Here is a 14,647-nt window from a genome sequence, read left to right as displayed (position 1 = left end):
CTGTTGAGAACAAATACTTTGAAAAATATTGGTAATCAAAAAGTTGACTGTAGCTATGGAAGTCAATGGCTACTGTCAACTGTTCGGTTATCAACATTATTCAAAATATCTTCTTTTTTTTTGTTTAGCAGAATAAAATACTCAGTTTTGGAACAACTGCATGGTGAGTAAATGACATAATTTTCATTTTTGGGTGAACTATCCCTTTATTAATGGAAAAAATAATTAACAAAAAAAAAAAGCCTCCCAAATTCAAGATACTGGGGTGAAACACACAATTATTCGATCTAAGAAAATAATAAAACACTGCCAGATGCAGCTTCTGCGCCACATTGCAAGGAAAAGATGGCTTCTGGTATTACTCTGATTATATAGGTTAATTGAAGAAGTATAACAATTTGACAGTATGAAAGACACAGTATGAACAGATCCATTTAATAAGTTGATTACAAAAGTTCCCCTTGTAAATCAGTTTCCGAAGTGGAAAAGTTATTTTCTGACTCTGATCTGAAGTGTCTACTTTTGTCTCTCAGGGCATTGTGTACATCAACGATAAGACAAAGATCCTCACCAGTGATGTTGCGTGCTCCAATGGAGTGATACATTTCACAGACAATGTCCTCTTTCCATACGATCTAACGGGCAAGGCAAATATCTTCACCAATGTATGTAACTCAACCGATGTCCACCATTTTGTAAGTTCCAAAAAGTCATAAAAATGTCATTCTACAAACTAAAATTCAATTTATGTTGCAGTTGACCATAACCCAAGCTGCTGAACAATATGGCTTCAAAATCTTCAGCAAGCTCCTTCAGGTAATATTGATTCTGCACTTCCATTTTTGTTTTTGGACTACATGCCATTTTCTTACAAAAAATCTTTCAAACAGGATGCAGAATTGATGCATGTGGTGCAGCATCGACCCTTTCACCCATTCACCATGTTCTGGCCAACGGATGATGTTTTTAACAGTCTTCCTGAGGACAGAAAGAAATGGCTGTACAGTGAAGACCATCGTGATAAGTTACAAGCCTACCTCAAAGCTCACATAGTCCGCGACCAGAGGGTATGAGACTCCAACATCAGTGTAATTCATTTAACTGAAATCAGTTAGGTTCAAAGTACCATGGTATTACCATCTGATAGCATCACCGTACCATGGTACCGCCATAGTACTTTCCTTAAGATTCACAAAACGATTTTGGATGTATGTTTCCAGATAGTTGCTGTTGCTCTCCCTGCTGAGAAAAGCATGGAAACACTGTTTGGATCCAAGCTCACCTTCAGTTGCAGCAAAAATGTAATTGTAAGTATTGGCAAGTTGGAAAAAATTTGAAATGTTAATGATTTATTTATTGTTTTTGGTATCAATGTTTTACCTGTTATAAAGGTATTCATAATGTGTGCTATATCGAAGTTAAAATGCATTATAAAGACTCAAATCTAAGATTGGAAACTACATCATGCATCGTCACATATTAATTTGATGCGTTCATTGTCATTTTAGTGATTTACAGTTGGATAGTAAATCTGCTCACGTCTTATTGGCTGATTTTCAGGGCGACATATTAATCAATGGAAACAATGCCAGAATCGTAGCGCGGAACATGTTGTTTGATTCGGGAATCGCTCATGGAATTGATCAGCTTCTGGAGCCGCCAAGCATTGGTGCTCGCTGCGACAACTTCACAAGCATAGAGATAAAGGTACAAAACTTTAAAACGAAATCAGATTTTTTATATCTTCAAAAACTGAACAAAATAAACAGTAAAGCAAAAGGACCAGCTAGTTATTGATCAATTCAGTTTAGTTCTACTACTGCTGCAACTGGTGTTTTAAAGTGATTTTAATATAAAAACAAATGAGCAGTCCTAATGTTGTTGTCATACTGTTGTCTGTCTTTAGGGACTCTGTGGTTCTTGCGATATGCCGCCCAGGTGTCCCCTCGGATCAGAGGACTCAGTGAGTGGATCTGCGTCTTGTTGATTTATGGTTATGTTTTTTAATCAAACTTTAGCAGCAGCACATTATTGAACTTCTTTTTGTTATTTTTGGGTTCTGTTTCATCAACAAAACCTTAGCAGCTAGTGCTTTACACTACATTTTAAGCAGTCAGTGCTCTATTGACATACTTTTTGTTCTGTTTTGGCTCTGTTGCGTCACACAAAAAACGTTAGCAGTTAATGCTTTATTGACTTACTTTTTATGTTTTGGTCCGGTTGCATTAACAAAACTTTAGCAGTCACCACTTTATTGACTTACGTATTCGCGTATTAAGTGAAAGTGTTTTCTGTGGTAATCAATCACATTTATCCACACATAGCATGCCTTGATTCAGACTGATCTCTTTTTTACAGAATAGAACTGGCATATGTAGACGACTTTATACGCCTTACATGTACAGACGGCCCAGTTATCAAAGGTTGTACTCATTTGGTTATGGATACGACTCATACAGTGATTGGATTGGCTGTAATCGGGTATGCATGAAAATGTCGTGGACTGCTAAATGCTGCAAAAACCACTTTGGAAGAGACTGTCAAGGTGAGAATTTAACACACAAAAAGCAATAATTTCCTTGAACGTTACATGAAATGATGCAGCCAATAGGTCTTAAACTGTTTGTTGGTTTGTGGTTTAGTGTGCCCTGGCGGACTCGAGGCCCCATGTGGAGAGCATGGAGACTGTGATGACGGGCGCACTGGCACAGGGACGTGTAAATGTCACAAAGGTTTTAAAGGCACAGGCTGTGAACTGTGTGAAAACAATCACTTTGGGCCCAACTGCACAGGTAACCTGTTCAAAACATGAATTTTTCCTAAACGGTTCCCAATTCCTTATCCACAAGTGTCAGTGAAGACTAAGTGAACAGGCAAATCAAAACAACTCAACTGTAAGAACAATTATGCAGGATCCAGGTTGAAAAGAAATTGGCTTTGAGAAGGAGACAAAATGGAGTTTCGGCCAGTTGGGTAGTGCTATTTTGACTGCGATATAAAACTATCCCTTTAAATTAAATTAATGTAGTGTACTTTTTTTTTACTCAATCAAGATTCAAAAAATTCACCCTGTCTGTCTAGGTAAACATGTCTGTTTGATTTTTATCATTTTAAAATGAGCTAGACCAGACATGAATAAATAAAGAAAAAAATTCTAATATTTCAAGGTAATAAATTAGTTTATATTTTCTTCTCTATTTCTTTCCAACTTTATTTTTTTAAATATATAAGTTTTTATTAAGACATAAGTTAGTCCTTGAATGTTGTGTTATGTTAGAATTTACAAAGGTTTCTTTTATGTTGGTTTTGTAGTGTTACCGTTGTGGTGAAGAGTAGAGCTTGTGATTAGGTTGAGGATTGACGACTAAATTTGAGTGTATTTGCCACATTATATCAGTTGAAAAATAGAGAACATTTGAATTACTCTCTAATTTTAAGTTGAGAAATATCAATATTCATAAGATATTGAGGTATGAGATAATTTAAGGCAAATGGAAATGTAATTTAAAATTTTATGTAGACTTCAAACATCACTTAAATGTTTTTGTGTAATCTGTTACAAAATATTTTTTGAGTTCTGTGAACTTATTAGGGTTTACAGTGTATAAGTTGATGGACGTGGTTAAAGCTCACCTGAGAGGTGTTGTTAACGGCAAGTGTCCGGGCCACTTTCTGCAGTTGACGCAGTGCCTTGTCTAAAGGATTGGTTTGGGACGGCTGGTTGACTTTTGTGGATTCTTAATCTGTCAGAGGAGGTAGCAGTCTTACAACATACTGAATCTCCTCTGCCTCCTAGAAACACCACAGAAACAATGAAGATGCAATTAGGACAAGCCCTGATCGCATAAATTAAATCACAATCCAGTCTGTTATAAACTGTCAACATTTATAAGAGATATATACATTTTAAAGTTGTCATTTTTATCTGGTATATGAGGGTCACATAACAAGAGACAACCAATGAAATAACAATTACACATGAACCAAGAAACCAATCAGAACATAACATGCAGACAAGGGCATCACAAGACTGTAGAGGAAAACAGATGATAGGAAAATGAAATAAGGAAGATATAAAAATGAAAGACATGAAAACCTAAACCAGAACCAAAAACAGACCATACAGAGAATTAAATGGTTGCAAAAAAAAAAAACAAAAAAAAAAAACAAACGTCACAATTTTACTGTTTGTGGTTAAAAATGGCCACATTGAAATTTAATGGGAAGCAAATTTTATCTAGTGGAATCATTTGATACTGCATCCAAACTAAATTTTACTTAAAACTATTTTTTTTTTGAGTTGTCAACCGCCACTTCTTTTCACTCAGCCCTGATCTATCTTGAATACCAAGGGAGCTATGTGAGGATGCTCTTCATATACTTTCGTCATCCTGGGCAGACTGATCTCTAAACTAGCTGACTTAGGCCTTTCCCAGCCCATATGTCACTGTATCAAGGAATTTCTTACTAACTGCCCCCGCTTTTCCACTACACAGTACCAGCTTGACTCGCCTCGCCTCGACTCGCCTTTATTTGGTTTTCCACTTTGTAAAAGTTGTACCTGTACCTGCTTCCAGGCACTTTTGTGACATAAAAACACGGCAGACTGCTGATTGGTCAGAGAGAATCGTCACTATTCACTGTGTCATAATTGCACGATCCAGACGGAGTAAACTCTCCTATTTTTTTCAGCAGTTTTTCATTTTGCTGCCCTCAGCCTCTCCTGAAACAACATTTGTCTTCTTACTGTGAGAAACAGCCACATCCTAAGTATCAATAACAGCATACACTCAATTTACTCCATAGTCCTGTGTGTGTGGGTATTGGGTGTGTGTCGGGTAGAAGATGATTACGTCATGGCAGTTTCCTGCGGCGTCGCTATGACGACCATGTGTCTTCTCCAACTTAACACTCAGCACTGGCGTCCCACAGGGCTGTGTGCTGAGCCCACTTCTCTACACCCTCTACACACACGACTGTGCTCCCACTCACCCCACCAACACCATCATGAAGTTTGCAGATGACACAACCATGGTTGGACTTATCTCAGGGGATGATGGGACAGCCTACAAGGATGATGTCCAAAGACTGACAGCGTGGTGTTTAGTGAACATTCTCATCCTGAACTCCTTAAAAACAAAAGAACTCATAATAAACTTTCGTAAGAGCATTGCAGTGCACTATACACCAATGGGGACTGTGCAGAAAGGGGTTCCTGTTCCCAAGTTCTTGGGCACACACATCTCTTCAGATCTCTCATGGACTACTAACTGTGTGTACACACCACCACTGTTGAGAGTGTCAAAGTGGCCAGAAGTCATTCATTTCAATGTGAGCTGGCATCGAGCAGCGGCAAGCAGCGGCGCGGTTCGACTTGGCCAATGAGAGCGTCGAGGAGAGTTAAAATCAGGGCAACTTTATGGTAATGAGCTATGATGTGGTTTGGCAGCAACCAATCAGAACGTAGAAGTCCATCGCTTGAGACGATTCCAGAGAACGCAGCTCCGACCACATCAAGCAAAATAGAGGACAGGTTGTTTATTGCTGTGGCGGGTTTGCAATAATCTATCACGTGTCCCTGTTTGCGTACAGGGACATAAAATATAAAATAAAAATTATACGTGGACCAAAGTGTCTGAGATTGTTCATGTTCCTGGTGAGTTGCTGATGTGCATAATGATATAGGAATAATTATCTAATAATATAATAAATAATAGTACAGTAGTCCCAGTTTACTTTTAAGCAGATTTCCCTGATTATACTTACATTAAGTAATCTTTATACTTTATTACCTTTATGGTGAAGTTGTGGCCTAGTGGTTAGAGAGTTTGACTCCTAACCCTACGGTTATGGGTTTGAGTCTCGGGCTGGCAATACCACGACTGAGGTGCCCTTGAGCAAACCCCCAACTGCTCTCCATGTGCCGCAGCATAAATGGCTGCCCACTGCTCCGGGTGTGTGTTTACTTTGGATGGGTTAAATGCAGAGCATGAATTCTGAGTATTCTTTATATTTACTTAAGTAATATTTTTAATGCAGGACTTTTACTTGCATCAGAGTATTTTTACAGTGCTTTATACATTATTAGGTAAAGGATCTTAATAATTCATCCACAACAATATTTAATGAGGCTAACTTATAACGTTACTCTCATTGTGGTTAGTCTGCACAAGATCAACAAGCTTGTTTGCTTTGCGGCCACTTTAAATACAAGACAAACATTCGATCTACATCAGAGCATCCACGAATCTTTCTGCAGTGTTGTTAGCAGGGTGGCTAGAGTGTGAACGCACAGTAACACCACTCCAGTGGTTAAGAAGGCACAGTAGAGACTCCAATTCCTCAGAGTCCTCAAGCAGAACCACCTGCAAGAAAAACTGCTGGTGTCCTTCTGTCACCGCTCCATAGAGATCGTACTGCATCTCTGTGTGGTATGCCAGATAATAAACAAATAATAAACAAAAAAATAAATATATACATAGAACATTTTACTAAAATGACATTACATGTCCATATTTACATTTATTGTAAGATCAGTATACATTTATACATAATTTTACATAAAGTTTTTTTTTTTTTTTTCAGTACTGCTCAACATTGTGCTAACAGCTATAATGAACAGTTTATTCATCTTTTCTCACAGCATGTAACTGCACCAGCAATGGCAAGTGTAATAGCGGCCTGGACGGTGATGGCAGCTGTTTCTGTCTAGAGGGGTGGACGGGTAAATACTGCGAATCAAAAATCGGTAAGAGCAGGCCTTACATGGAAAACTCTATCAAATGTACTACAACTATAAAATAGATGCATAGGATTGTAGAAAACCATAGAAAATATTTGAGACTTGTTCAGTAGTGAATACACTCTCTTTTCCCTGTTATTTAACAGAAGTCAAGCTGATTTGCTCGCCAGCATGTGATCTCAATGCAGTGTGCCTCCCTGAAAATAATTGCGAGTGTGTGCCGCCCTATGGAGGAAATGGCATTAACTGCACGGGTATGAATCGTCTGTTGTATTGGACTGATTGTGAGATGCCTGTCCTGGATTCAGATGGCCTGTATATTTATATATAAATATAAAAGAAGAGAGAGCTTCCAATAGCAGCTTATGACATGTAACCTTAATGCACTTCAGAGGGAGATACATTTACTTAAGAAGCACAATGACTTGAGATTTTGAGACTTGTTTTCTGAAGAATGTATTAAAATTACATGAGTTTATGGTTGAACAAATAAGTATGTCGATGGGGTAAAAATGTTTTCTTGTTTTTCCTTTGAATGAAGTATATTTTTCTCACCCCCTAACGGAACAGATTTGAATGTTTTAGCCTTTTTTCAATTAAATGAATGTACTGTATTTCACTTAGATAATGTTTTTTATTTAACATTTTGGATTTTTGGATTTTACGATATGGCAATTTTATGGAATGGTAATTTTAAATTGGAAATTTAATTTCAATCTACCAAGAGCAGTGCTTGAAGACATGCTTTTTTGGACATTAAATAATTGCGCAAATCATTTTAATACTCTCCTCCTATAAATTTTGCGTTTGTAAGGGAAACTCCTACAAATGCATATTCAATAAGGTCCTGTGCAAAAAGAATTGTGTCCATGCCTTTCTAGCGCTAATTCTTCACTGCACATATTTAGTAAATCCTGACAGTACTATTTTACCGCCAAAAAACTATTTGCGCTGGTTTGCTGATTTGCTGTTCGTAAATCTGGCCTTTTTTTGACAAATATATCAATACTAAATAGTCAATTTTTCTTTTTAGGTAAATATATCTTGATTTATGAATTCTTAGATTTGATTATATTAGAATTATATTTTGGGGTGTGTAAGTTCATAAAAGTCTTATTGTGAATGCTTTCAATGTATAAAATCCATTTTAATTGTGAAATGTATGTGTTTCTAGCCCCAGATTTTTGCAGTGAATATAACGGAGGCTGCCATGAAGCAGCTGACTGTTTGCAGAGCGGTATCAATGTTACCTGTTCCTGTCAGGCCGGATACTCTGGAGATGGCTACGTCTGCTCGCCCATCAACCGTTGTGTAGAGGAGGCGAACGGTGGCTGCAGCGATTTCGCAGAATGCATTTTCACTGGACCTGTATGTGGAAATTCTACTTTTTGTTAATGTAATCTAATTTGACAAGAGTTTTTGGATAAACAAAATATGTAACATTTACCTTGTGGCAGAATGAGAGGCGCTGCGAATGTCTCGAGGGGTATGTTGGAAATGGAATCCAGTGTTTGGAGAAAGTGGTGCCCCCTGTTGACCGCTGCCTGGAGGACAACGGTGGCTGCGACCCCAAAGCCACATGCAAAGACCTTCATTTCCATAGTATGACTTCACAGTGATTTAACTGACAGCCAAATATTTTGAGTATTTAAAAACAAAGGCTTTTATTCTTACGTTTCAGCGAAAACAGCGGGTGTTTTCCACCTGCGCTCACCTGAGGGGAAGTATAAACTGAACTTCAGCCAAGCACAGGAAGCTTGCGAGGCTGAGGGAGCTACTCTTGCTACATTCAAGCAGCTCTCTGAAGCCCAACAGGTGACTTTTTAACCCAAACTTAGCTGTACATACCTTGCATTTATGCTACTGTGGTGAATAAGAGCAACAGCCTTGGAGCTTATGTACAGTCACATTAGAGAATTTCACTGACAGAAAAGGTCCACTGTTCATAGTCAATAGATTGGCAATGTATAAAGCACAGCTCACACTAAAGTCACTTTTAAGCCAAGCAGAATGGTTTTGTTGGTCAGTGTGGTGAAATTTCATGACCAATTTGAACATGAGCAAAATCTGCAAGATGAACTTTGTCGCCCTCACACACAACTCCCAAATGCACTGATTTTTATTGAAAATTTACTGGATTTTACCAACAAAATTTGAACAAGCAATGGTAAATTTTAACGGACCTTTAGTCATTAACAATTTCTCAGTTGGTATTGTTGTTGGTATCAGAATGAATTTATTTCTATCCAGATCTTAAAGTATTTATTTTCTTCACCACAAGTCTATTTTTCTATTATACATTGCATAAAAGTTTGTTGAATTCAATTTGGTAGATTAAATTATATTATAAAATAAATATTTTTGTATCTTTTCAAATTTCTATTCATTAAATAATAATAAAAAAAAAAATATTAAGCAGCACAACTGTTTTCAACACTGATAATATTAACACTTGAGACTGAAGTAATGGCTGGTTAATTTACATGATAAGACAAAGCTTTTTTATTGTTCCAGTTGGGAATGCATCTATGTGTGGCAGGATGGATGGACGGGAAGAAAGCTGGCTATCCGATCCGGTTTCCTTCTGTTAAATGCGGTGATAATCATGTTGGTATCGTGCTGTACAAAGAGCCAGTCAATGCCAGTTTGCCGTATGACGCATACTGCTTCAGGATGAAAGGTATGACCCTCAGGAAATGTAATTTGAAATTTTACTGTACCTGAACAGTCTTGATGTAAAAACGAGAGCCATTTTTTCTTATACAGAGGTGTCTTGTGAATGTAAACCCGGATACATTGGAAATGGAGAGTTCTGTAATGGAGACTTGGCCTCGGTTGTTGCCACCACTTCCAATTTTTCTGTGTTTTACACAGTAAGTAGCCTGTTTCCCTCTAAAAAATAATGCCACTTCCTGCAGAATGATGTCATCAAGGAACTGGCTTTGTACTGGATGGAAAGATAGCACGCAGGCAAAAACTGGCATAAAGTTATTTACCAATTACAATATATTCCCCCAAAACATGTTTTGTTATAAATATTCTGATTAAAGAATAGGGAAAAAAAACAAAGCTGAAGTGAGTTTTTCACATAATTGTTGTCAATACAAATGTAGTTCTGTTCAAAGAGGAATATCCACGCATTTCCTGTTGGTTTCCTTCTACAGACTTTACTGAAATATGCAGAGGATGGTGAGGAGGGCAAGAACCTGCTGAAGTCTCTGTCAGATAAATCATTAAACATCACAGTCTTTGTACCTCAAAATGACGGCTTCTCTGCAAACAAGGTGATTATCGATATAAGCCTAAAATGAATTCTCATATGAACATTTTTGAATTGCATCTGAGTCAGAGAAAGAAAACCTACAAAGAAAGTGGGAACCTGTTGGACACGCTCTTTCTCCGCTGGCCTTGAGTCTAACGTTTGTTTCCTTTTTTAGACCTTGTCATGGAGGGATTTGCTGTATCATATATCCAGCATCAATAGTCTGCACTTCTATGAAGACTTGAAGCACAACACCGTAATCCCGTCCCGTCTGGGTTCTGATCTAGTCGTAACAATTCCCTCCAATTCCACTGGTCAGGCTGAGGTAAACTAACAATAGCAGCTTCACACCACTCAGGCCACATTTACTGTACATAGTCAAGAAAACTATATTTTTATTGGTTTCACAGAACTCACAACCTCAAAAATTGGTGAATAAGAAGGTCATATTGGCCTGGAACATCCCAGCCATCAATGGTCTGATCCATGTCATTAATGGGCCTTTCAGAGCTCCAGCTTTTCAAGTAAGTGGCCGCTTTTGTAGAAGTATAATAAACAATAGAGCATATTTGAGAACTGCTTTGCTTTATGGATGTACAGGCAGAATATATATATATATATATATATATATATATATATATATATATATATATATATATATATATATATATAAATTAATGGGTAACTGCATTAACACCAATGGATTAAATTGCAGCATTTATTTTTAGCTAAAAAGCACACTCCCAAGCCTTCTGTTAAGCAGTGAATTTATTGAAAGGAATTTTTGCTCATCATCAGTCATCAGACAAAGATAACACCTATGACACATCAGACTAGTTAAAGCACGTCTACATCCTGTTTGACTAACATGGACGTTTGTCTGGTCTTTTCAAAGCAGTAGTAATAGACAGACACGCATAGCTTTGCCAAAAAGCTGGACCTCGCTTACAATTCCCAGTGAATTTTTTTAAGTCATCAATGGTGTTTTTAGGTGCCGGCAATTCTTCCAATCACACAGTCCAGCGGGGTCGCAGTCACCACTGTGCTGATTGTCTTTGCCATTGTTGGCATTGTTGCTGGGCTCGCATACTACGTCCTCAAGCACAAGAACGACGCCTTCCGTTTCCAGTATTTTAAGGTTTGTTCATGTAATGGAGATTCGGATATTTAGGTTGATGAATAAAGACACTTTACCATCAAACAAAATGTCTGACTTACTCGTCTGGACTTTTCTACATCCATCCCTCCATCCCTCCATCCATCCATCCCTCCATCCATCCATTCATCCATCCATCCATCCATCCATCCATCCATCCATCTATCTATCTATCTACCTATCTATCTATCGTGATCAATCGGGATCAATCTGTCTCAAAATTGATTTTTCTTGTCAGTTCCAAAGTTCTGGACTGTCTTTATAATTAAACTTTATATTGTGATCCCACAAAACTAAATGAGGTACATTTAATTTGTGATGTATCATAATCTACTTTCAGAGATGAATGAATGTCTTGTTTATCATTCAACAGAATGATGATGAAGATGGTGCTTCCACAAAAGGTGGTGGAAACCCCGCTTTAGTATCCATCCCAAACCCTTTATACAGCGGCTACAGGGCATTTGCAGAGCCATTTGGGGTAAATATAGAAAAATATCCTTCTGTGTGCTTGTAATTACATGCATTTCTTTGATTGTTACCACTGGTCAAACACAGTTGTCCTAATCAATATGTTTCTTTCAGGATCCAGCTGCTACAGACACACCCAACCTGATTGACTAGCACAGACATCAGCGCCGACCTCCTCTCCCTTTCATTAACTGAAATCAGCTGGCTGGAGGAGGTGGTACAGCACCTTTGTATATGGTTAAACCTAAAAATAAAAGACTCAAAAGCCCTAATTATGTTCTAGACAACACCAGCCAACTGTGGTGCCTTCAGTTCAACAAAAATATCTGATAAAAACACTGGGTGCATTTGTTAGTTTACCTGTTGTTGGCCAATCGCAAAGGAAATCAGCTGTCCAGGGACTAAACCTGGGGTCTAATTAATGTCTCCAACTGCAATGCATAATCCCAAAGGTCTCGTCAACATCATAGAAGGGTATTTTTCTCTTGTTCGATCATACTAAAGATGACTGAAGCGTAACGCAAGAGGGAGATGGGTGGAAATTTCCCTAAGGAAAAAGACCACCTGTTCATACTACTTGACAAGAAAACAACAGTGTTGATTTTGACCTGCTATGGGAATGGAGAAAAAGTTTAGTGTGGAATTTGATGTCATTTTGTATGTATGAAAAATTAGTCAAGTTTGCATGGTTTTTCTGCTCAAATAACCCCCCACCCCCGCTAAAACAAGTTTTATCTAAAGTAGGTGCACATTCAGAGCTCTAGTTCTTCATAAATTAAAATGACATTCACACTTTGACATGTTAGAAAGCCAAGACCAATCACAACCAAATATGCATATTGATTCAAGAAAGCAGACCAATCACGAACATTGGTTTGCTTTTGAATTACAAACATTGCAGTCAAAAAGAGATTTTGAACTAGCTAGTGTTACAGTTGCAAAAACCACAAACAGATGAGGCATCTACAATAGAAACACTTACCAAATACAGCTTAAAAGGACTGTGTGTTGTATGTTAAGCAGCTCAAGCTAATTCATCATAAAAACTGTAGAGAAAATGTAATAAATTATGGGGATGTTATGTTTGATTATTAGCAATGCAGTGCTGCATTGCAAATACTGTAGTAATAATGTAGTCCATCAATCAATGACAGAGTGTGTTATGCCTCATACAGGAAGCCTTTTTGGGATACAAAAACAGACCTTACAGCTTTATAGTTCTTAAAATGGATTGTAGACTGATTTTTAAGTAATTTTATGAGCAAATTTTTGTAATTTGGGAAATTGCCTGGGGACTTTAGGACCCAGGGCTAATGAGGACTGCAGTGAATTCACAGCTGGGCTTTCCTCCACCATTTTTCCAGTTCCACTCATCTCCCATCCCCCATTCTCATAGCGCTCTTTCTCAACAAAGCACGACACCCATCCCCACTCTAGACAGAGCGTCTTCTGGGTCACAGAAATGTGTCGTGTCGCACCTTTCATTGTGTTTGCTTTGAAATGTGTGAAAGGAGGAGACTACAATGTAGTCAAGATAACATGTGGTGCTTGTCTGTAAGATTAAAAAAAAAAATCTTTGAAGTAAATGTTGAGAGGGGATCAGGTGTTAAAGAAGAATTTGCTCACTTTGCGTGAGCTAAATCAAAATGCACCTGTTGTTCACTGAGAAAATGTCAACTTTTGAAAGAAAAACTAAATATTTGGCCCAAAACGAGTTACGTAAAAGTCTACAAACACTACACTGAGCAAAGAGGTAGAACAAAATAACTTGTGTCTACGAAATCTTGCAGATAATGACCAGTATTGGTTCCAAAACGTCTTGCCAATTACATGATAAATAGTTAAAATTAAATTTGTTGTTCCAGTGTCTGTTTTTATTACATTCGCCATCGGTTTCTATGAATGTGGCCAGAACTGGCTGTCCACCAAAACCACATGCCCAGAACAGACGTCCCAGAGGCCTTCGGTAGCTACCGAGAGGCATATGTCTGCTCCAAAAAGAAGTTGCTGTCAGTAATCTGAAGTTCCCCCATGCCAACCAGAATTCTTCAAATGCCAAAGAATGAATGCGGTGATGAGACCAGACGTTTAGGCCTTGTGTTGGTTTGATGGAGTTGGTTCAGTCTCTACATATTTATTGTGTCCCAGTGCTATTTTATTTTTATTTTTGTGAAAACCCAGGACCCAATATTTTTTTATTATCTTTCTAGACAAAAACACATCTTTGAGCCTAAACAATAGGTCCTACAGACAGAAAATTTGGTAGAATGGAAGTACTCCCAAACCAGTGGATTGTTTCGGCCCAACTGGGAATGCAAGGGCTTAATGTCAATGGATTCATTGAGTAATTTTTTTTTTTTTTTTTTGCAAATGTTACTTTTGTAAAATAATACAAAATTTAAGCACAAACCCCACCCACAAACGATTCTAAAGACTTCATTGGTTAACTCAATCACAATGTTGACTAGACACAATGCTGAAACAAATACTTAACCCTAACCCTGACATTAACCCTAGCATTACTGTTCATACATGATCTTGATGTTTGGTTGACCAGTTGAATGTTGACCAACTGAAGAGAAAGGGTTTGTGCTTACCTGTGTTTTTTTTTGGGGGGGGGGGGGGGGGGGGGGGGGGGGGGTCATGGAGTATGTTCAAGGCTATTTGCCAGATTGTAATCAAACTACATTTAAGTATCCGGTATAAGCTTTGGTACAACCAAGGAATGGTTCACTTTGAGAACACCTGAAAGATTTGATGGGACTCAGCCACTTGTTGGCAGTAATATGGTGCTAAAACATTTGTCCAATCAGTTTGAAATGTTGTATCCAATTTTGTTTTGAAATATAGCGACTGTTAACAAATTCAGTTGATTATCAATGGTTTGATTATTAAGAACTATTGGTGTTCCTTATGAAAATGAAATTTTCTTTTTAAATATGGACTCACAGTAAAAAATGAGGCACTACAGTAAGCATCATTTATTAATTCTTGCAGCTTTATTTTAATCTGGCCA

General features: G+C 37.8%; 1 protein-coding gene and 1 long non-coding RNA gene across 3 annotated transcripts in view; one reads left to right on the top strand and one right to left on the bottom strand.

Annotated features, from left to right (window-relative positions):
- Positions 1-13,483, top strand: part of LOC127987444 (stabilin-1) — a 35,232-nt gene extending 21,749 nt beyond the window's left edge. For both annotated transcript variants that reach the window (XM_052589776.1, XM_052589775.1), the window contains 21 exons: positions 534-665; positions 757-816; positions 891-1,067; positions 1,221-1,307; positions 1,561-1,707; positions 1,907-1,963; positions 2,359-2,545; positions 2,643-2,792; positions 6,644-6,748; positions 6,889-6,996; positions 7,917-8,110; positions 8,200-8,344; positions 8,424-8,557; positions 9,257-9,422; positions 9,509-9,615; positions 9,907-10,026; positions 10,180-10,329; positions 10,415-10,528; positions 10,996-11,142; positions 11,534-11,641; positions 11,746-13,483. In XM_052589776.1, coding sequence (XP_052445736.1) covers positions 534-665; positions 757-816; positions 891-1,067; positions 1,221-1,307; positions 1,561-1,707; positions 1,907-1,963; positions 2,359-2,545; positions 2,643-2,792; positions 6,644-6,748; positions 6,889-6,996; positions 7,917-8,110; positions 8,200-8,344; positions 8,424-8,557; positions 9,257-9,422; positions 9,509-9,615; positions 9,907-10,026; positions 10,180-10,329; positions 10,415-10,528; positions 10,996-11,142; positions 11,534-11,641; positions 11,746-11,784 — 2,634 coding nt within the window. In that variant the 3' untranslated portion in view covers positions 11,785-13,483. The remainder of the gene's footprint in view (positions 1-533; positions 666-756; positions 817-890; positions 1,068-1,220; positions 1,308-1,560; positions 1,708-1,906; positions 1,964-2,358; positions 2,546-2,642; positions 2,793-6,643; positions 6,749-6,888; positions 6,997-7,916; positions 8,111-8,199; positions 8,345-8,423; positions 8,558-9,256; positions 9,423-9,508; positions 9,616-9,906; positions 10,027-10,179; positions 10,330-10,414; positions 10,529-10,995; positions 11,143-11,533; positions 11,642-11,745) is intronic.
- LOC127987445 (uncharacterized) lies at positions 415-4,883 on the bottom strand. The gene is made up of 2 exons (XR_008161209.1): positions 3,634-4,883; positions 415-978 (listed from the first exon to the last, which is right to left on the bottom strand). It is a non-coding gene; the product is annotated as an uncharacterized LOC127987445 (long non-coding RNA).
- Positions 13,484-14,647: the final 1,164 nt, after the last annotated feature.

Source organism: Carassius gibelio, chromosome B22, assembly GCF_023724105.1.
Source record: "Carassius gibelio isolate Cgi1373 ecotype wild population from Czech Republic chromosome B22, carGib1.2-hapl.c, whole genome shotgun sequence".
Classification (NCBI taxonomy): Eukaryota; Metazoa; Chordata; class Actinopteri; order Cypriniformes; family Cyprinidae; genus Carassius; species Carassius gibelio.
Note: the sequence above shows the minus strand (reverse complement) of the source record. Positions and strands in the feature narration are given on the sequence as shown.